The 22,008-nt window shown below is 34.4% G+C and overlaps 2 protein-coding genes, 1 long non-coding RNA gene and 1 pseudogene across 9 annotated transcripts; 3 read left to right on the top strand and 1 right to left on the bottom strand.

Annotated features, from left to right (window-relative positions):
* The first annotated feature begins 520 nt into the window (after positions 1–520).
* LOC142540576 (transcription factor VOZ1-like) lies at positions 521–3,949 on the top strand. 5 transcript variants are annotated; one of them, XM_075646835.1, is made up of 5 exons: positions 521–671; positions 1,347–1,618; positions 2,043–2,186; positions 2,432–2,954; positions 3,050–3,949. In XM_075646835.1, the coding sequence occupies exons 2-5, from the start codon at positions 1,388–1,390 to the stop codon at positions 3,601–3,603; spliced, it is 1,452 nt and encodes a 483-aa protein (XP_075502950.1). In that variant the 5' UTR covers positions 521–671; positions 1,347–1,387; the 3' UTR covers positions 3,604–3,949. The 5 variants fall into 5 exon arrangements, with proteins under 5 accessions (XP_075502950.1, XP_075502951.1, XP_075502953.1 ...); XM_075646836.1 differs by having other exon boundaries at positions 525–671; positions 1,344–1,618; XM_075646838.1 differs by having other exon boundaries at positions 564–775; positions 1,344–1,618.
* A 666-nt stretch (positions 3,950–4,615) lies between these two features.
* Positions 4,616–6,379, top strand: LOC142538452 (cyanidin 3-O-galactoside 2''-O-xylosyltransferase FGGT1-like; annotated as a pseudogene).
* A 3,673-nt stretch (positions 6,380–10,052) lies between these two features.
* On the top strand, positions 10,053–19,498 carry LOC142540574 (uncharacterized). The gene is made up of 8 exons (XM_075646833.1): positions 10,053–10,351; positions 10,743–10,783; positions 17,541–17,612; positions 17,709–17,792; positions 17,880–17,914; positions 18,326–18,411; positions 19,124–19,189; positions 19,266–19,498. Exons 1-8 carry the CDS (start codon positions 10,285–10,287, stop codon positions 19,298–19,300), a joined length of 486 nt encoding a protein of 161 aa, XP_075502948.1. The 5' UTR covers positions 10,053–10,284; the 3' UTR covers positions 19,301–19,498.
* On the bottom strand, positions 11,396–17,532 carry LOC142540575 (uncharacterized). Of its 3 annotated transcripts, none has more exons than XR_012819119.1 (4): positions 13,498–17,532; positions 13,263–13,393; positions 13,067–13,142; positions 11,396–12,983 (listed from the first exon to the last, which is right to left on the bottom strand). It is a non-coding gene; the product is annotated as an uncharacterized LOC142540575 (long non-coding RNA). The 3 variants fall into 3 exon arrangements; XR_012819118.1 differs by having other exon boundaries at positions 11,396–13,142; positions 13,498–15,354; positions 15,443–17,532; XR_012819117.1 differs by having other exon boundaries at positions 11,396–13,142.
* Positions 19,499–22,008: the final 2,510 nt, after the last annotated feature.

Below are 22,008 nucleotides of genomic sequence, written 5' to 3'. Positions count from 1 at the left end.
TCTTGGAAATGAAACTTTTTTGCTCGATCTATCTTCATTCGTTGTAGAGCATCAAGAATTTGACAACTCGAATCTCATCTCAGGGGAGAGTGGATTCCGTCCTTTATGCCTTTCTTCCACTCCTTGTCTTCCTATTTTTCATTATTTCTATTTATATTTATATATATAATTAAAAATATGAAAAAAAATTGATCAAACAATTGCAATCTATCGGAGTAACAAATATTTTTATTTCTTTATGATGATTTAACTTAGAACCACTGTCGTTTGGACATATTATCACTTAATACAGATATCTGCAAATCAGGCTAATCGGATAATTTTCACTAGATAAAGAATGTGCGACAGACTCGATCAAAAACTCGCGTACTCTAACTATTTGAATATATCTTAGCTATAAATATTTTTCTTTTTTATGTATGTTTATTTGTTTGATTGGCTCAAATCTTTGCAAGAAAATTAGATTTGGTTATTTTAATATTATATTTTAAAAAATAAAATAGAGTGGAATAACTTTTTATTTATTGTTTTAACAAAAATTGAGTAAAGGTTCACTTACATAAGAGTATCTTACCGACCATGATTCCGCCAGCTACTGCTGCGGCGTGCACATTGAAGGACTGAGAGAAGAGAATATATTCCACTCCCTCTACAGCCTCACACTTTTACAGGTCCCTCTCTGGTTGAATTTTTGGCTTTGCTCTCGCCTTTTTAAAGGATTTTCTGAGATTTCAGAAAAAGGAATTTGGATTTTAAAGGATTTGCTTCTGATTTCGTGAGGCGTTTTTTTTTAAAAGTTTTGTTTGAACTTGTCGATTTCTTCATTTCTTTTGCTTTTATGTATGGCATGTGTGTTTTCTTTGCTTGTATTCGCGAATTTTGGACGAACCCTATGTCGTTGCTCCGAAATTAGGGTTCGTAAGCTCGATTCCTTTGTCAGAACAATTATTTTGTGGTTTTGAAGTTTGGAATTTTGAGGTGTGATTATGTTTATTATTTCTTCTTTTGACTTGTTACTTGGAGGTTCATCTTGTTTTTGTGAAAATTCTTCTTCTAATTTTGGCGATCCTGAAGATACTGCAAAATATTTCGGTGTGAAAGAACTTGTGCTCAGCTATCTATCTTGTGTTTGCTTGAAGGATTTTTTTCCCAGAATTTGATTGCAATGTTTCTGACATGGATGTTATTCATTATTTACTTGCTATTGTTCAGCAAAAGTTTCTGACAATGGATGTTTTTGTAATTGGGAATAAGTTTCCTCTTCTGTTTCCTGTGCTTATGAGCTTTCCATCCCAATATTGTTCTGTATAATTGTTCGAGCATTGCTTGCTTTATCTTTTCAGCAGCTTCTCGCGAGTACGGGGTATTTTTGCTACTATTTTCTTGGATGAGGAAGGGTTCAAAGACCGGTGCTTGCAAGTCTGCATCGCACCAACTCTTCAAAGACAGGGCAAAGAATCGTGTGGATGATCTGCAAGGCATGTTTAGCGATCTTCAATCTGCTAGGAAGGATAGCCGCACTATTGATGTTAACTTGCTAGAAGAGCAAGTTCATCAGATGCTTCGTGAGTGGAAGGCTGAGCTAAATGAACCCTCCCCAGCTTCTTCACTGCAACAAGTAACCCATTCACCACAAGAATGTCTCTACATTTTTATACTGAAATGTTGCATGTTGCACTAATTACGTGATTTGTCACAAAGCCGATGAAAAATTGTAGTTTGTAATATTACCTCTTACAATTTAGTTGTTTTGATGCATGATAAGATGGAGACCGTGTTTGTTTCCCTACCTTCTTCTAGCTGTCTTCAGAATCTAGGGTGTTACTGTTACACATCACAATTCACAATGATGTGGGAAGTTTTTGAATAATGGACATTTGTTTATGCAATGCGTCCTTTGCCTTGTTATCACAACTTACAGTTTTTGCTCGTATTTTATTGTTATAATCAGTCTTTTCATGCAAATTGAAAATGTTGTGCGTGCATTTGTGGGTGAAGTAACTGGGGCCTAAGTTTCTCAGTGTATGATAATTGTTGCGCAGGATGGTAGTCTTGGCTCGTTTTCATCTGAGATTTGTAGACTGCTGCAGCTTTATGAGGAGGAAGATGATGCAACAAGTGCATTAGCTGTACCGAAGCCAGATCCTGAGGCACAAAAGGTTGTGGAGAAATCTACTACTCAAGAGGTTGGCATTTTGTATCTGGGTCATTTCTTTGGTTCTTCCATTGACTAACAGCTTTGTGAAGTTTGGAATATGTTTTCTGGCAGTTGTATCTTTTTTGTCCTGTGTTGTTGAATTTATTTAGGTATTTCACTTTCAAATATATTTCCTGCCCTGTACATGAGATTTTTTTTAGTTACTATCTTCTAGTTTGTCTTTCTGCTGTATGTTGTTCTTATCTGTATATTTTGTTATTTGGTTTGTGGCAGGGCTTTAATGTGTCCACTGGTCCTCAAGAACAAACCCTTCAGTTTGTTGATCAGTGCAAAAGCTCTGGGATTGGAGTTAACCAGATTGGAATGCATAATATGCATTTGACTGATTTTCAATCATTTGATTTCCATCCTGAGCTTGAGCACCATTATTTCCCTGGGTTTAATGGCCACTGTTTCATAGGGGAGGATGTAATGCCTCAGATTTCTGGCTATCAACGAACTATCTGCCCTCCCCCTTCTGCCTTTTTAGGGCCAAAATGTGCTCTTTGGGATTGTCCCAGACCAGCTCAAGGGTCAGACTGGTGCCAGAATTCTGATGACTATTGCAGCGCTTATCATGCTGGGCTTGCACCTGATGAAGGCTACCTTGGAAGGCTGCCGGTTGTACGCCCTGGAGGTATTGGTTTAAAGGATAACTTACTTTTTGCAGCTCTCGGTACAAAGGCTCAAGGAAAAGATGTTGGCATCCCTGAATGTGAGGGTGCTGCTACTGCAAAATCTCCTTGGAATGCCCCTGGTTAGTCGTCCGTTCTTGCCATCTTCCTGAACAAACCTTAAATTTTCACGTCCATGTTTATTTGAGATTACTGATCCACCTTCTGTGTAAACCAGAACTCTTTGATCTTATTGTTTTGGATGGTGAAACGATCAGAGAGTGGCTATTTTTTGATAAGCCACGTAGAGCCTTTGAGAGTGGTAATAGAAAGCAACGATCTTTGCCAGATTACAATGGAAGGGGCTGGCACGAGTCAAGGAAACAAGTGATGAATGAATTTGGAGGTTTGAAGAGATCCTACTATATGGACCCACAACCAATGGAAAATTTTGAGTGGCACCTCTATGAATACGAAATTAACAGGTATGATTCATGCGCATTATACAGATTGGAAGTTAAGCGTGTAGACGGGAAGAAAAGTCCGAAGGGGAAACTAAGCAATGATTCTGTTGCCGATCTGCAAAAGCAAATGGGTAGGCTGACTGCTGAATTTCCTAATGAAAATCAGCGCATGGTCAAGGGGAGGGGAAAAGCCTGTGTGAAGGATGGAACTGGGAGCATTTATTCTGCATCGAACAAATTGTCTAGCCCAGTTGAAGTACTTGATTATTCAAAAGGTTCGCCATACGATTATCTTGTTGACAATATGAACGGGTACTACTTGACATGATCAAGTTATTTGAATGCAACATGAGTAAGGGGCAGGGTCCTTCATTTCATCCGGTTGCCGATTAAGTGGTGAAGTCTTTATTTACTTGTCGCTTTGGGTTTGTTGTCATCTAATTACAGCTTATAGATGACTTGGACCAATTTAACATCTAGAGAACAGCTATAAGTACCGAAACTGGCCATCCTAACGCATCATTTCTCGACTTTGTACGTGTGCACTTTTGGTGCCAATTGTATGGATAGTTTGTCGATGCTCCTCTTTTTTTGGGCAATGTATTTTTTTGTATAGTTTGAATATTTGAAAGGACAAGTGATTAAATATCATTTAAAATCGATGAATTTTTATATGATTTGATTTTATATCTCCATTAAAATTTATTGCTTAAGATCACAATTAATCAGTTTTTATCCCCCTCAAGCACTTCGGTGCCTTCAAGTCTAGGTTTACACGAGACAATACAACTTGCCAAGGTTCTCAATAGCTTTCACACTTCTAGCCTCTCGGATTTCATTTCTTGTTTTGGATACATTAGCGACTCTGGCATGGTTTGCAGGAATGGTTGTCGCGTAGACGAATGATTGCCGCTGCTTCGTTCCATTGAATTATGCTAACAACGATAATGATTCCTCATAGAAGGCAGATGATCATATCTTGTGTTTTGAGAGCTGTGAAAATAGTAGTTTTTTTTCTATCCTCGTATTGAATTCTCAATCTATGATGTGATTCTCCATTGATATATTATTGTCCCGTGGAGCTTAAACCAACCCTCGTACTTAACAGTGAATCTTTCTTTTTAAAAAATTATATGAGTATGTCTTTTGTGAGACGGTTTCACGAATTTTATCTGTGAGACGGGTCAACCCTACCGATATTCACAATAAAAAGTAATATTCTTAGCATAAAAAGTAATATTTTTTCATGGATGACCCAAATAAGAGATCTGTTCACAAAATACAACCCGTGAGACCGTCTCACACAAGTAGTTGTGTATCTCGAAATGTGTAGCTCGACTTTCATAAGATTTTTAGTATTCGGACATTCAATTATCACGACTCTACAGCCAAACCTCACAAATTCATTGATAACCATGCATTTTTCATCTGTTGAGAATACACAGATCAAGTTCTAACATAATGTTGCACAAGTTGTTTCCTACCCATATTTGTCTCGTCCTAAATTACATCAAGTCGCCGCACTCGATCCATCTTTTCCCGATTTTATGGGTCTTCCCCAAATTTCAAATGCCATATATGGTCAATTATGGCCATTGTTCAGAAATTAACCAAGTTTGATCTCTTCCGTGGTAGCTGCACGATTGAAGGATAATTTCAGCACAACACGAAACAAATTATTGCAGAAATATCACTTGCGTGAGGTTTGGAATTTTCTCAGTAATTCCAGAAAGTAGAGAACATCAATTTCATTAGAAAATTTTGCAGATTTTCTAAAACCTTATTATGGGTGAATACAGCCTACGACTCGTCATGTATCCATGGTTTGCAATGGGGCATCTCACCTCATTCCTTCACATCTCAAACAAATTTGCAGATAAAGGCCAAAAAATTTCTTCATCCTGCCATAGAAAACACAATCCAGATTAGAAAAATTCAATTTTTACCCGGAGTTCATAAGTTTTATACCTGTAACTGTGGCTCACGTTGAAGGCCTTCCCCATGGGACTGAAACCAGCTCAGAAGTTTCTTTTCCTCTTGTATTCACTTCTTTGTCACGCCATGGATCTTACAGAACCAGCTGTTGAATCTCTTCTCCAGGAACTCGAGCCCCATTTCGTGTTCTTCGATTTTACCCATTGGTTGCCGGATTTAACCCGCAGGTTAGGGATGAAATCCATCACTGTTGCACCATCCATCTGGCTGTTGCATATCTGTTTCGAGATGAATCTACAGTAGAAGATTTAATGGATCCTCCACCTTGTTTTCCTACATTATGGATCGAGATTTACACACACGAAGCTCGTGCCGTGAGTATGATCAACAATATGAAAGAATTTGGCAGCGGGATGAAGTGTGTTCAACATATGATCAAGTCAGTTGAAGAGTGCGACGCCATTGGATTCAACTCCTGCATTGAAATGAAGGTGTGTGTTGTGATTTTCTTGAAAAAAAATATTCAAGAAAACGGTTTTTCTCGCTGGCCCGGTTTTGCCGTAGCCTCCATCTTCCACACTCGGCGAAAAATGGGCAAAATGGTTGGACGCATTCAAGCCAAAAACCGTGATCTTCTGCGCACTTGGAAGTGAAGCAAGATTGAAAATGGATCAATTTCAAGAACTGATCTTGGGGATCATATCCATTCTTTGCTGCACTAAAACCACCCATTAGAACAGATACGATACAAGAGGCTTTACCAGAAGGCTTTCAAGAAAGAACAGAGAAGAAAAGGTCGTTCATGGAGGTTGGGTTCAATGCAACAGCAAATGATCATAGAGCACCCTTCCGTTGGATGCATCTTCACGCATTGCGGGTCGGGCTCTTTATCTGAAGCCATGGTTAGCGAGTGCCACGTTGCCAACTAGTGCTGATCCCGCAGATGGGTGCTCAAATCATGAATGCAAGATTTATGGCTGCGGATTTGAGAGTTGGTGTGGAGGTTGAGAAAGGAGATGAGAATGGGTCGTTTACAAAAGATGGTGTGGAAGGCTATAAGATTGGCGATGGATGGTGGCAGTGAAATTGGAGATGAAATTCGAGGCAACCATGCAAAATGGAGGGATTTCTTATCTATACTGGTATGCTATTCTATAATATATTATTAAATGTAACGATACGAGGACACCAACTTTTTTTTTTCAATTTTACTATTATATGATACTAATATTATACTTTTGTTTTTTGTTTTAAATTTCAACACACATTTTTATTTATTTTTTATTTCAACCATTCAAATATCAATTTAGTCCCTCCATAATTTGTCAAATTTCACTTTAGTCCATCAATAATGATAAAAAAAATTGTACACACATGCATCGCGTGTGCAGAGTACCTAGTTTTCATTATGTATACACACAACTTCCAAAATACATTTCTAAATATATTACTCACAAAACCAAAATTCCAAAACTCAAACAAGACATTTAAATATCTCAACTTACCCTTGATTAAATGTCTCGATTTTTAATCAAATGCATTACACGGATAAAAATATTAGTAATTTATTACTCTGGGGATGCTTTTTTTAAAAAAAATAATTAAGGTTATTCTTCCAATATTAGATATTTAGATTTTTTAATTATTAATTAACAAGTATTTGCAAATTCTTAACTTTTCATTATTAATCTAAAGTGTTTATGCTTCTGTTAGTTTAGTTTGAAGACGGATGTCTATATCTGATGATATTTAAAGATTCACAATTTTATCTGTAAATTATTTTATTTTTTACAATTGTTATGATGGATTCAGTTTATTAAGAATTTCGAGATGAATCTCACAAACGCAAACTCCGATCAAATTCAGAACACAAGGCATTTATAGTGGTTCGACAATAATTTGCCTACGTCCATTTCCAGAACTCGGAACAATTTTTATTGTTTCACGAAAGAAGAGAATTACAGAGTGTCCTCGAGTAGTCCGATAGGCACAAAATCCTGCTTTTTTGATATCCAACATAAATCATGCAAGATTCTTCGTCAACCAAAAATAGTTAACCTTAACAAAGATGTTATATTTTTGAGTAGGTCTTTTTGTGAGACGGTCTCATAAATCTTTATCTATTAGACGAGTCAAACCTACCGATATTCACAATAAAAATTTAATACTCTTAACATAAAAAGTAATATTTTTTCATAGATGACTCGAATAAAAGATCTGTCTCACAAAATACGACCCGTAAGACCGTCTCACACAAGTTTTTGCCTATATTTTTTACATAAAAATAGATTCGTTCAAAAATATATTGATCAGATATCGGGTAATAACAAAAAAACCTAATCTCATGTCTTATATATAATTAGCAACAATCATACATAATTTTCATGTGCTCACATAATTTAATTATTCGATTTAAAAAAAAAATTAGGAGATAAAACATGTGAATTTAAGGATAAAGTAAAGAGAAATTGGAGAAAAAATTGAAAAAAATTGGGGAGATTTATGAAAATTACTAATAAGCACAAACCATCAAAGTTATATATCAAATATGGCAAAAACTTGTGTGAGACGGTCTCAGCGGGTCGTATTTTGTGAGACGAGTCTCTTATTTGGATCATCTATGAAAAAATATTAATTTTTATGCTAAAAATATTAATTTTTATTGTAAATATCAGTAGGGTTAACAGATAAAGATTCGTGAGATAGTCTCACAAAAGACATATTAATCAAATATTATGCAAGAATAAAACTATAAAAAAAAGATTTAATGTCACACTGATTACCAAAATAGTTATTACGGGATGTTCAAGTACAAATAATATTAAAGACATGTAAAGGCACGTATCCGTAAAATAAACATCATTGGTCTATTATGATATATCACATCCTCACGATAATGTTTTTTTATAAAATAAAACAAAATACAATAAAATAAAAATTCAAACATTAATGTTAAATAAAATAATATTTTAACCTCATTATATTTGACATAAAAATTCATTGTATGTATAAATATTTTTATAGTTTAATTTAGGTGTAAGCGTGCAAATATTTAATAGTAATAATAATAAACAAATACATATATACATACCAGCAGAGTTGTATGCTAAATTTAGTAAAATAATATCATAATAAATTTGCTTGTTAAAGTATCCGTGTAATGTGTTAGATATTTAACAATAAATATATAATGAATAGATTATTGTACCAATTTTCGATTGAGATTAATGATAGTATGTGAATTTACATATATAAGCGAGATTTAAAGACTGAGATATTGAAAAAAAAAATTAAAATATTTGGTTTATGTCTATTCAAATTACTTTTCGAGTTTTAAATATGAATATGAAATCATTTATTGAAAAATTAAACAACATTCAAAATTCAAATCGTTTATATTATTTTATTTAATTACAATAGAATTGTAAGTTATAAATATTTATATGTTATATTTCATAATTGATTAACATATTATGTTATTATTTCTATAATAATGTTTTATCATTTTCCAATTAAAATACAAAAATAATATTTTATTCAGTATTATCCGTGAGGTTAACACTTCAAAAATGCTTATGACCTTGAAACTACAGTTGGTTCTTATGACATGCATGCATATGGAAACAATGAAGTATTCAGATTGAAATGCATATCTCATTAGCGAGATGTGTATAACACCTGTTTTCGGTTTCGGTTTCGATTTCGATAACATTGTCTGTTATTTCAAACTACATTAGGCATGATGTTGTTATTGACGTTGTCAATTCTTTGTATCTGTGGAGATATTGCACAATTATGAGATTGACAAAAATCATTCTACTATAAAATTTAGATTATGATGATGAATGTGCTAAAATGAAACGTATTTGAATTGGATTGCTAATGTAAGATATGGAAAAATTGGGAAACCGAATGTTGATTATGCGACAATTGATATTCATGATGAATTTTGTTGAAAAATCGCAATGATCATATTACAACAATAATTGAGAGTACGTATCTATCTTTAGATGACACTATCAAATGACACTATAGGCGATACTACATATTTTCAGCAGAGTGCAATTTTGGCTCAGGTTTTTTACGTCATTCGGTCCATAAAATAATACATGATATATCTTAACCATTGTTAAAGAAGATCGTATTTAAGTTCTGATACGAGCTACTATATGATGTGTGTACCCCTTATTCTTAAATGAAATAATATATTACGGAGGATCGAATAACGAGTTAAACTTAAAGGTTAGAACTCCGGTTATGCTGACGTGGAACTTAGATAATTCTATCAAATTATGCAATGACCCTAAGTTGATCGCAACGATACTCGAAACCATATTTTGGAAAGACAAATTTTTACTTAAAGTAATGCAGATGATAAAGTATTTATTTCAAGAATGTCATTTACCCCTTATAATCCAATGCTCCCTTTTAATTTTTTTCGAAAACAATATTATTTGATCGTATCATACACAATTATAAATCAACAAAAGTGAAATCAATCATTGTCTCACGCCTGACTTCATTTGAAGAAACTTGTTTTAATTATGGTCAACTGTAGGTCACTGTAGGTCACCGTATCCAGAATTACGAATTCAAGATATTTATAAATTTTGATATGTAATAGTGATATCAACTAGAAAAAATTAACAAAAAAACCTTATATTTAAAGAAGCTTTTCACAATTTGTAATTTAATTTTTTCCCTGATTGTACTATCTATAATCAATTGATTTTATTTGTATTTTAAATAAATAAATAAATTATTTATTTATTTATTTAATTACTCATGTTTATTAATTTTAATCATGAGTTATATACTACAACAAGAGATACTGGCGGAAAAACAGAAAAACCGAGCGTATTTGTAAGGGATTTTGTTTTAGGTCTAATACAAATCGCATAGAAAAGGGTTCAGACTTCACAGAAGGGGAATCGATTCAGTCAAGGAGAGAGAGGGCATAAACGCTTGGAATCTGCTGGCTTCTTGAATCCAAAGCGTCGTGAATTGTTTCTGCTTAATTTTTAAGCAGATAAGGAATCCTTCTCTTTGGATCGAGGAGAGCACACGCGCTGAAATGGGAAGAGGGAAGTTCAAGGGCAAGCCCACTGGCCGCCGCCAGTTCTCCACGCCTGAACAGATGAGTATGTTGTTTCCCCCGTAATTATCATCTTCTTCGGTGTCTCTATTTGTCTGCTGATCTATCTGTTGTTATACCGGGGGATGTCTAAGATCTAAATGATTTAGTACCTGCGAATGTTGGGGGAAGAGGGGTGAGTCGTGATTCTTGAGCTGGTGACGAGTTCTTGACTAAGCTGTGAATTATTTTGTTGTGTACCGTATTTATGGGGTTTTAGGTGTTTTTTGTCTTTATATATCGTTTTAGCCCCGTTGCGCTTCCTTCATTTATACTTTGGAATGCAGGGATCTTGCTCGTTGTGTGTTTTAAAGTTGTTCTCTCTTGATGTTTGATGTTTTCTCATAAAATCTCATCGTATGTAACTCTTTATTCTTTCATTTTTGTGATGAATTCAGTGGCTGGTACATCTGCATCCCGTCCTCGCACATTTAGACAGGTGAATCGTATTGCTTTAGATTTCTCTCAACGTTTGTACTCGCCGATATTTGATATATTATGTTTCATTTATCCAGTTTTGCTAAGGATACACGGGATATTATCTATTTAGCTCCAATGCTGAGAAAATGAATATTAATTTAAATACAACCAATTTAGTTCATAATAGTTGTTTATAAATCTCATGTACTTTGAAGTTCACTTGGTTATCCGTGGATTATATTGCATAGAATTACGGAATGTGCCTTGTCTGCCTAAGCACGCTAAATATTAAAGAACCATAGAATAGGTATAAATGACGTCGATCTTCTTATAAAATATAAACCATAATTATTCCGACCATCATAAGGATAAAAGTGAATTGAGTTTTTAGGAGTTTGGTATTTGTTTCATGCAAATTATAGAAGCTAAGAAATGAACTGCTGAATTTTTAATTATAATTACTTTATCCACTCTTATGTTTTTAGACTCATTTTAGCATATTTATTGTTTTTTATTTCACCCTTCTTATTTTATACACATTTTTATTTACAAATGTTTTCCTCCCCCTTTTCATAAACCAGTAGATATGGCATAAATCATACGTGTTCTTGTAAGTTTCATCATGGTTCGCCGGAACGGTTGCGGTGCTTGGAACGGCAACTACCGTTCCAGTTCCAATGTTATGTTGCGGAACGGTTGTATAAAAAAATTAATAAATTCAAAAAATTGGTAAAAAAAATTAAAATATAAATCACACCATACTAAAAAATAAAATATGTGAAGTTATTACAAATTAATCTCTCAATACAAAACTATTTTACAATAATAACACAATAGAAAATACACACTAAAAATTATAACATACCAAAGCTAATACCATGAAGAGTGACGCGGAGGAGCGACATCATTGTTATATTCTTCATAACTATCTCGTAAATTAAATTGATTTCGAACATTTGGATATTGACGTGATTGTCCATAGGGATATTGATTAGATTGAGATGACGAAAGATCATTAGAATGGGATGACTGATTTTGTAATAGTGTTTCGTCACGACGATTATAGTATCCGAATCCACGATACACAGTAGAACTATCAGCTGTACTTGAAGATCTATGCTCGGGACCATGATGTCCAACACCACGCCATATAGATGATGAAGATTCATTGTATCTATCACCAATATACTGAGACGACCCATAATCAAATCCACGATGTCTAATTCCATGTGTACCAGATGTTGAAAAATCAAATGATCTATCAAAAAAATCGTGTGTAGAATTATAATTACCCTGATATCCATATCCACCTTATTGATATCCAGTCGGATCATACCCAACATGTTGAGAGTCCCAACTGTAACTCATTGATCCATAATTATCTGTCATTTGAATTTGTCGATGTCCCCCCAATCCAAGACATCTTATATGTTCTTCGACACCCATGTATGGTTGAGTAGAATCAGCTGAATGTTCTTTATCACTAGCACTAGAGAATTCTGATAAACTTTCCAAGAAACGACGTTGTTCCTCAATTCCAGGACGGTAACCATGATCAATATCTTATGTTGCATAATAATTTTCATCTCTTTTTGCCCATGTCATACCTGCGATATGTTGGTCATCTTGATGACTTTGATCATTTGTTGTATCTTGTGATTTGTGATATTTTCCACGTCCTTGTTGATTATTTCCGTCATGTGTATCATCACTATCACCACTCTTATCATTATCTTCACTATCATCTCTCGATATAACTTCTTTTACTTTCAATTTTGATGACGTTTGGGCCTGTTTCTTCTTTTTTCCACGACTCTGAACACTAGTGGTTGTGTTGGTTTCTTTAGCATCTATATTTTGAATTCCTTCATCTAGCCATGCCAAATCGTTCATCTTGTAAAACAGGCTGTTCATTATCCCTTATCCATTCGCTTAAGATATCGTCATCATGAAAAATGTGGTTGAGGTCTATAGGACTGTAATAATCGTCATCTTCTTTTCCACACATCAAGTTTCGTACCCTGAGCCGCATGTTATAATGAACATAAACTAATTTGTGTAGCTTCTCTACAGCCAAATGATTACGAAGCTTTGTGTGTATTAGAGCCCATGTACTCCAATTTCTCTCACACCCAGAAGATGAGCATGTTTGGCTTAAAACTTTTGTTGCAATTTTTTAAGGTGTGGAGCATCGTCACCATAGTCATTCCACCATTCAGCTGATACAAATAACATAATAAGATATATATTTTTAAATTTACGATTTATATTAAAATCTAAATTCAAATAAAAAACAATAAACCTGGGAGACTTTTTTTTACTGCCAATTTTGCGAGTGATGATCCAAATTCACCTATCTGCTCCGTGAACAATTTAATCTAAAAGAAAAAATGAAAAATTTATTACGATTTATATATGAAATATATAGTAGGAAAAATTAATACATATGTGTATGTGTATATATATATATATGTATGTATGTATGTATATGTTTATACCTCACTAATCGCCGAAGCTTGAGCACTCAAGTCTGGTTCAAGTCTCTTGATTACAACTTTTATTCCTTGTCTGACCTCGTCATTATAAACACAAGTTCCAGAATACTGAAGTAATGGATTTAGAAAATACGCTGAAATATCAGAAACAAAATCACAAATTAGAATATGGAAGATATAAATGATTTTGACGACATGCTCTTTATTTTATATTTAATCATATAAATTATATTATTACCTGCAACATGCAAATGTTGGTGTAATTGATTGTACCACCGATTATCAATAACATCCCAATATGATTGCTAGTCTTTAGTATTTTCTTTTATTGTCAATTTTGCTCTATCCATTGCTTCATAGATAATTGACATTGTTGGCTTTTTGTCTTGATCAACCAACTTTAAAACTTTTACAAGTGGTTCCATTGCAGCACAAATATCACGAGCTCTCTTCCAAAATCTTGTTTCCATTATAATCCCTGTAATTTTTTCGGCTTCTTTTCTTCTTCTACTGGAATTATTGATTTCTTCCCACTCACTTGAATTACACATTCTCTTCAAATCTGAAGCATGCCGAACAAGACTTTCAACTGAGATAAATTCTGTAGCAAAGCGGGTTATTCCTGGTCTCAACAATTCACGATCGCTGGTAAATGTTTTCATCAAATTCACAACTTTATCACTATTATAGATGAAACTTGTGATTTGCTTGGCTTTCTCGATACATTTTTTCACATTTTGCATCTTACCTACATCTTCTAAAATGAGGTCAAGACAATGTGCTGCACAAGGGGACCAGAACAAATGGGGTTTTTCCATCATCAATTTAGCACCTGCAGCCTTCATTGCACCTTCACTATCTGTAACCACTTGCACAACATTTTCTTCACCAATCTCATTGATAACTTTATTCATTAGAGACAAAATGAAATCAGCAGTCTTTGATTTGTTGGTGCAATCAACTGAACTATGAAATACCATATTACGATCACAGTAAATCATAAAATTAATGATAGGATGCTTGTTGCGTGTGCTCCAACCATCGCACATAATCGTACATCCATACTTGGACCATTTAGATTTCAAAGCATTTAGATAACCATTTATCTCATCAACCTCTTCTTCCAAAAAACCCCCACCAATTTGGCGTCCCGATGGACCTTTTATTCCAGGTCCAGCTTCTGCAATGGTATTAATCATAGATTGATAATATGGTCCACTATCTGCTGCGTTGAATGGAATATCATTATATATAAACCATTTTGAAATAGCCTTTCCAACTCCCTTAACTTTTTCCGCACCAAACCAATTTTTTATACTCTTATGCTTTGAGGGAAACATAGAAGTGTCACAGTGTTCTAAAAACCCCGATTTTAGGTTAGTCGAAACTTCTAGGCGCCACCATATTAATCGGCCGGCTAGGCGGGGCGGTCCGGGCGCCGCCTGGCGCGAAAGCCGCTTAGGCGATTTTACAATTAAAAATCCGCCTAGGCGGTTTACACTTAAAAAAAAACAAATTATGATATTCCTAATTATAGTATATGTGCATATCACCGCCTAGCCGGATTTCTACTTTTAAAAAAAAGAAGCCATGGATTTTGAGTTTGAATCCGATACAGAAGAAGTATTGGAAAAATATGGAGATGAACTAGAATAGTTAGATGTTTAGGTTTAATATCAATATATTATGTTGGAAAAAATGTTGAACAAATTTAATTTTCATTGTACAACGGTTGTAGTAAAGTACTAAACTGATGTGGATGATTCATATATAAAAATTTATTAATATATATTTATTATTACAATTTTAAATTTTATAATAATATATATTTCATATACAAACATAATACTCATGAACCACTTAATGAATTTAAGCTTTAAAAAAAACCGCCTAGACAACCGCCTAGGCCCCTCCTAGTCGCCTAGGCGCTAGGCGGTAGGTAACCGCCTACGCCTACCGCCTACCGCTTTTTAGAACACTGAAGTGTCAATCCCCTTTGATGACAATTTATATTTTTCTTTTACACTGAAGCTACGATGCATCTCTTTTTTCAAAGCAGGATTCAAATCAGACGATGAACTAGAACCGATTAATCCTACAATTAAAAATTTACTATCAGACATATAAAATAAATTATTAATTGCATACACACATGATTTAATGAAATTATATATATTGTTTACCTTGACCATATCGGTTACGCATCTCTTCCTCGAAAGCTCTAGTGTTACGACTTTCTTTCAACGCTTTTCGCAATTGTTGAGTTTCAATATCTTCTGAAGCGTCTTCACCACTACTTTCACTTTCCAATCCATGAACGCTTTGTTGAATTGATTCTAAGCCAAGTTCTTTTTTCTTTTTCAATATATTTCTTTTTGTTTTTGAATCTTGAAGATGTTTTCGGATCATTGATGATATTTCCTTGGGAGCTTTATAACATGCCTGGACATTTCCACTAACAAGTGCAATATGTTCTTTGAATCTCGTAATTCCTCTGTTTATGGTTTTTCCACAAAATTTGCATATTATTATCTTCCGATTATCACCTACGATGTGAGCGAACTCCCAACCAATATCGGGTTTTGGAGCCATTCTACAAAATCAAGAGAGGGATTTGGGATAATTAAAATTTGTCGATGATTATATTTTCAACAAGATTGACAAACAAGTACAGAAAAAAACAGAGAAGAATGAAAAAAAACATTACCTTGTTTAAAATTTGTCGATGATTATGAAACAACACACTCTCATGACAATAACATTTAAAATATGTAACATACGCGGAAGCCTTAACATTGAAAAGGAAAAGGACAATGTAACCCACTAATTACACATATTTATTTACAACATATTCAAAAGCTATCATTCCTTGGCTTTAATCAAAGGAATCTCATTGAAGCAATAAAACAAACAATTGGTAGGCACAATAGATTATTAGTTCCTTGATCAATGAATTCAATAAAAATCCTTGAACAATGAACATATGACAATATATAGATAGAATATATACCAATGAAAGGAGCTAATTATCAATAAACATGGCTTATATACATATATTCATCATGTGAGCACAAGAAGAAGTTTCTACTTACTACCCAACCAAATGATTGCTTAAATGTTCTTGAAGGGAATCCTACAACAAAAGACATGAATTCAACCATTAATCCTCCCCAACAATCAAAGAACTCAACCAAACCATCAATTACCTTCAATTTCTTAAACCCTCTATCAACTCAAGAATATAGAATTCTTACCTTGAAGCTTGTAAATTGAGATAGGAAAATCTAAACAATAAACTAAAATCCTTGAGCTTGAGGTAGAAGACGAGGGAGAGAAAACCTTGGAGAGAAGAAGGCTTGAATCGATGGAATGATAAGGGAAATATATAAATGATTAGAAAGCCCTAGCCAATGCAATATATAATTCCTTTAGTGCCTAAAAACGTGTTTCTTTTTTTTTTACAGATTGGTGGGCGCATATGCGCCATTTCCGGGCGCATATGCGCGGCTCCATTCTGCCCAACACACGCAATGGCGCGAGATCTGGCGCATATGCGCGCCACATTCTGCCGAAAAACTCATTTTTAACTTCCGAATTAGCAAAAGTGGTCAACATGAAAGTTGTAGCCCTATATGTTTTCTTTCATCTCCAATTGACCTCATGTCATTTGAAGGTCTGAGTAAAAAGTTATGCTAATTTTCCTAACATGTGTCAGTGCAAGAACAATGATACACACGACACACTTCGGGCCACTTTTGGCTCGTCTTCCCTAATGATTTGAACAAAACTCAAAACATGAAAGTTATAGCCTTATATCTTATCTTTCTAATGGAAGTGGCCTCACAACAATTGGATCAATATACAAGACATTATACTATAAACCACAACTACTGCCACATTTTTCATACCGTTTATGCACTTCCATTTCCTATTTGGTTCAAGATCAACTTTCTATTCTACACATTCATTTTCATAATCATCAACAACTATGAAATATAATACCCATAACATAACCATTCTATTACCATACACCGTAATGAACCATGAATATCTCATAACCATATTTTTTAAACACCAAAACCGTTCCGTTCCGCTTTCCCGTTAAATCGCCGATAAAACGTCGAAGAACAGCGCTACAAAACAATCACCGATTTGCCCTGAAACTTTGGAACGGTTGTCACCGTTCCCGTTCCGTTCCGGCCGCATAACGGCCGTTCCGGCGAACCATGAGTTTCATACACTCGTCAATGTGCTTTCTTAGACATACGACTAGTGTTACAGGAAGAGGCTGAAGTGGAAGAAGATGAGAGATCTGATGCAGAGTCCGAAGAGGAGTCTGAGGATGAACCTGAAGTTAGTACACCGTGATTTGATTTTGTTGAGCACTTTGGTTTCGGTTGAAATTGCTTGACTGCTAACATATGTTCACTCATTTGCTAATGTTGACAGAAACAAAAAGGTGCAGAGGGTGTCATTAAGATTGAAAATCCTAATTTGGTGAAGACAAAAAACTTGAAAGCACGTGATGTTGATGTACGTTACTCCAGTTAGTCATTTACTAACTTAATAGCTGTCCTTTTATAATTTTCTGATTTTTGATTGTTCTTTTTTGTCTTGCAGATGGAGAAAACAACTGAGCTTTCAAGGCGGGAAAGGTTGTGAATATTTGTTATATTACTATTGTTAACCTGCTATTAGATTTCTGAGACAAGATTATAAATATTAATTGGTTATTCCATTTCTATTTCGCAGTTAGACTTTATAATTTTCGGTAAAATATGTAGAAGGTAGCTTAAAGAATTTCTTTTCTAGAGAACTTACCCTACTTACTACATTGTATTATTCTGAATTGCAACTCCGTATTTGCTTCATTTAGCCTCAGTTTTTCTTTGTCGGGAAGGAGTGGGGTATGTGGGAATTTAGATGCTGTTGCATTTTTTTTAATCATTCCTTGTGTTCACTGACTATACAGGCTAATTCAGAAAACAGGTGGTGGAGTGAACTATGTTATACTGAGCTTTCAACTGTATTAACCTGTATATTCTTCATTTTGCTATTGTTCTCAGAGAGGAGATTGAAAAGCAGAAAGCTCATGAAAGGTACATGAAGCTGCAAGAACAAGGGAAGACTGAACAAGCAAAGAAAGACTTGGGTAATGTTTTTCAACCTGCTTCTCAGCTGTACCTTATCCTTGTTTGAGTGTTAGAACTCTCTTTCATTGCATTGCTTGTTCTAACTTGACACATGGACCTTGGAGACTCATGCAGTAAATGGTGCTTTTTTTTTAAAAAAATTAAATAATCTTTATCTTTTGATGCATTATGGATTGAACCATTTTTGTGGCTTTCTTATGGGTGTCGTGTTTAACACCACTAGTCTGTAGTTTTGATTAAGATAATAAAGGATTAGTTGAGCCTCCCAAATTCTTTGAATCTCTGGATTTTGGACTGCACATTGTTTACCAACTTTTGTAGCTTTCCATCTTGGTATTTGTTCTCGTTAGTAACGGACGAAAGAGGTTGCTCTTGCATATGAGTTCATTATCTGAATTAATAGAATGCCTATCTTTTACTATACTCAAGTCTCAACCTTCCTTTTTGTCTCGAATAAACTCTCTTCCGCTGTTTTTACGTCGAATGGACTGATCATTCGAAGTAACTTTACTTTAATTGTTTTTTACTCTAATCTTAATATCTGAGATGGAGCCATCCACTCACCGAATTTGGTCACCATTGTAATGTACTGACATGAAGATGTTCTCATTGTCCAAAACCCTAAAAGTTTAATTACTAATCATCTTTTATCGGTAAAGCTAAAAATGATTTTTTCATCATGGGTGTATTCTTCTCTTCTATAATTTGCAGATCGTCTGGCTCTTATACGAGAGCAAAGGGCTGAAGCTGCTAAGAAACGAGAGGAGGAGAAAACTGGTTAGTCTCCAAAACTTACGTGCAGATTTCTTCTCCCCTTTCTCTCCAACTGATCTCATTTTACTTATACATGCAGCAAAGGAACAGAAGAAGATGGAAGCTCGGAAATAATCATATATGCTGGTAGAAGATGGCGATATTATGCTTTTGGATATTTGAAACCATATTTAGTTCCTAATCAGTAGTATATTCTCATACTGCTAGTTATGTTAAACCATTTTCCCATTTTAGTTCCCTTTCATTGTATTGTACTTGGGTCTTGGACGATAACTATAACCAGTACTTCTTCAAGCTGTAGCGTACTCTTTTTTTTATAAAAAAAAATATAAATACATGAATATATCTTGGCCTGTCTTTATCGCAATGAATTTCATGATCTCATTGATCATCAATGTTGAGATAATTTTGTGGACCAATCCATAGATCAATGACATGGGGTTTACGCACAGGGGTATTTATGGAGGTATATATTTTCTTTATATATATTCGAGCCATAACCAGAAGCGTGTTCTCTAAATTTTACTTTACGCCACTAGCATTTATCAAGTTCTCACTAAATTTTCACTACTTGTTAGGTTCTGACCATGTTTTAGCAGTTTATTAGTGCATCTTTTTTTATGTTTTAAGTTGTCTTTTGGTTTACAAAAAGTAAAAAATTCAGCCACTTTCTCACTGATTGGCGGAATAATAAGATGTAATATTTTTGCATCATGTCGTGTAACGAGTTAACAAATCATTATGTCATTCTTATTTTTCAAGTTATTTCTACATTTTCATTGTCCTATCCGACGAGCAAAACGATGTATGAGCTAGGTTGCAACAACTGTAAAACTCGTTATATTTGGATCAACTAATGAACAATCGTACTAAGATATCTATAAATTTGGATTTTCAAGATAATGGTTGCTTATTCTTCAAAATCAAAGAAAGAAATATATTGGTTGTTGATTGTTGTATTCACAAATCATGATAAATTTGCTTGTTATTTCTCAAAGACCCTTAATATCAATTCAAATAGACATTATCTGAACTCATCAATACAATCATGATAAAAATTAATTTTTTAAAATACATTTAATAACCAAATAATAATAATAAATATAAAAGACAAGGCATAGAACAATATAATTTATAAAAAAAACAAAACATATTTCTTTTTTAAAAAAATTAAAATACTTTTTAGCAATCGGCGACAATTACTTAAGAGTGACAACGGGTTCTTGCATAAGTGAGTGACAAATGATTCTTTTATCATTAAATAGCTATGAGCTTTGCTAATTAGGCTTCAACATTGGTTGGGCTCGAGTTAATTTTATTAACTTAAATTTTCTCTACTTCTTTAAAATGCATGCTTCTGCGCCTCTCGGATGCCTCGAGCCTAGGCAGAGGCACATGCTTTAACATGCCTCTGATGGTAGTGCTGTGGTGTTGAAGGGTAGAAAACAGTTGCAGCACAGCACCATTGTGTATTAAAATGACTGCTTATTGAACTCTTTTCAGGCATATTTAGCGCTACAGCTTCAATGTGCTTCTGATGGTAGTGTTGTTTCTCCAGAAGATATCGAGAGTATCTCCCCTGTGGAAATCTGCAATGGCTTAGTGTCTGCTTTTATGTGTCTTAAAAGAGAATATCGGTAAGATTCAACCTGATCACATGTTGTGCTTCAGCTCATATGAGTTTTGTCTTTGTATCATATTTCCTACGTTTTCTGGAATACCTTTATGATATCACTAGACGGTGTTAAGTTGACAATTTATCGCTGCATATTTTCTTCCTGTTGGGTTGTTGGACTTGGACCTCAAGTCAGCTCATATTGTTTTTCTCCTATTAATTTGTAACAAACCTATAATCTTACAGGAGCTTGGAGTTAATACGCATAGGTAAAGAAGTCCTGTTTACAGCTGCTGACCATCCTCTCAGCAAAATCACAGGGTCTATAAATATTAAGCAAGATTTGTTATCTGTAATTTATGTTGATTTTTCATTAACTTTGCTCTATAGTTGGCTGTGAACAAAATCTATATTCTAAGGATATATAATTTTTTTGCCTGTGAAGAAACCGGCGATGGACTTTCTATGGTCAGTAAAAGTTGATCGCACCACTCGAATGAAGAATGCATTATCATATTTTTTTATAGGATGGAAATAAATATGCCGATGAACTTTGTTTTGCTCCATGTCTGACCTAAAATACTAACTGCCAGAGGCTGGTAGGGGCGGTTGTCTTGTGCTTGTGATCTATATATTAATCAGTCGGGCATCAACATGAAAACTCTCAATTTTAGGCTGGTTGGTAATCAGCGAGTCCTTTCTTTCGTAGTACCATACCCCAGGGGAATTCGAATCCTGTCACCTCCTTGAAAGAGAGCTGTCCAAACCACTGAGATTGGGGGCTAACTCGCTCAACCATCCTCGTACCATGATCATAGTATGAATGTATGATCAGTTACGCACACATACTCTTGACATATTCATGTTTTTGTTTCTGTGATATAATGATAAATAACCGTGCAAAGTGTGAAATACAAATTAGGAATCTTTGATTTGAACTATTATAGATGAATCATGTATGAATAGTATAGATGGATTATGATGGAATCGAAAGTCAAATATTTTTTAAAACAGAATAGATGATAGCAAAAATAGATTTGTATTTTTTTTTAAAATAAAAAAAACTTACAGGCTTACTGCTTACAGCTACTTTAATTTGTAATGATAGAAATGTATTCGCCAGTTGTCTTCATCGCACAGCCTCTAGGATTGCAGAAATACCAGAGGTAGAGATTACATTCAGTTAATTAAGAGCTTCAAAAATTAA

This window comes from Primulina tabacum, chromosome 3 (genome assembly GCF_025594145.1).
Source record: "Primulina tabacum isolate GXHZ01 chromosome 3, ASM2559414v2, whole genome shotgun sequence".
Taxonomy (NCBI): domain Eukaryota; kingdom Viridiplantae; phylum Streptophyta; class Magnoliopsida; order Lamiales; family Gesneriaceae; genus Primulina; species Primulina tabacum.
Note: the sequence above shows the minus strand (reverse complement) of the source record. Positions and strands in the feature narration are given on the sequence as shown.

What these genes read in the sequence shown, in the direction of transcription:
- LOC142540576 (XM_075646835.1), top strand. Translation starts at nt 1,388, where the DNA reads ATGAGGAAGGGTTCAAAGACCGGTGCTTGCAAGTCTGCATCGCACCAA. An exon ending in CAGCTTCTTCACTGCAACAA is followed by an intron (nt 1,619 to 2,042) that starts GTAACCCATTCA and finishes ATTGTTGCGCAG; the next exon opens with GATGGTAGTCTTGGCTCGTT. An exon ending in AGAAATCTACTACTCAAGAG is followed by an intron (nt 2,187 to 2,431) that starts GTTGGCATTTTG and finishes GGTTTGTGGCAG; the next exon opens with GGCTTTAATGTGTCCACTGG.
- LOC142540574 (XM_075646833.1), top strand. Translation starts at nt 10,285, where the DNA reads ATGGGAAGAGGGAAGTTCAAGGGCAAGCCCACTGGCCGCCGCCAGTTC. An exon ending in CTCCACGCCTGAACAGATGA is followed by an intron (nt 10,352 to 10,742) that starts GTATGTTGTTTC and finishes TGATGAATTCAG; the next exon opens with TGGCTGGTACATCTGCATCC. An exon ending in ACAAGCAAAGAAAGACTTGG is followed by an intron (nt 18,412 to 19,123) that starts GTAATGTTTTTC and finishes TATAATTTGCAG; the next exon opens with ATCGTCTGGCTCTTATACGA.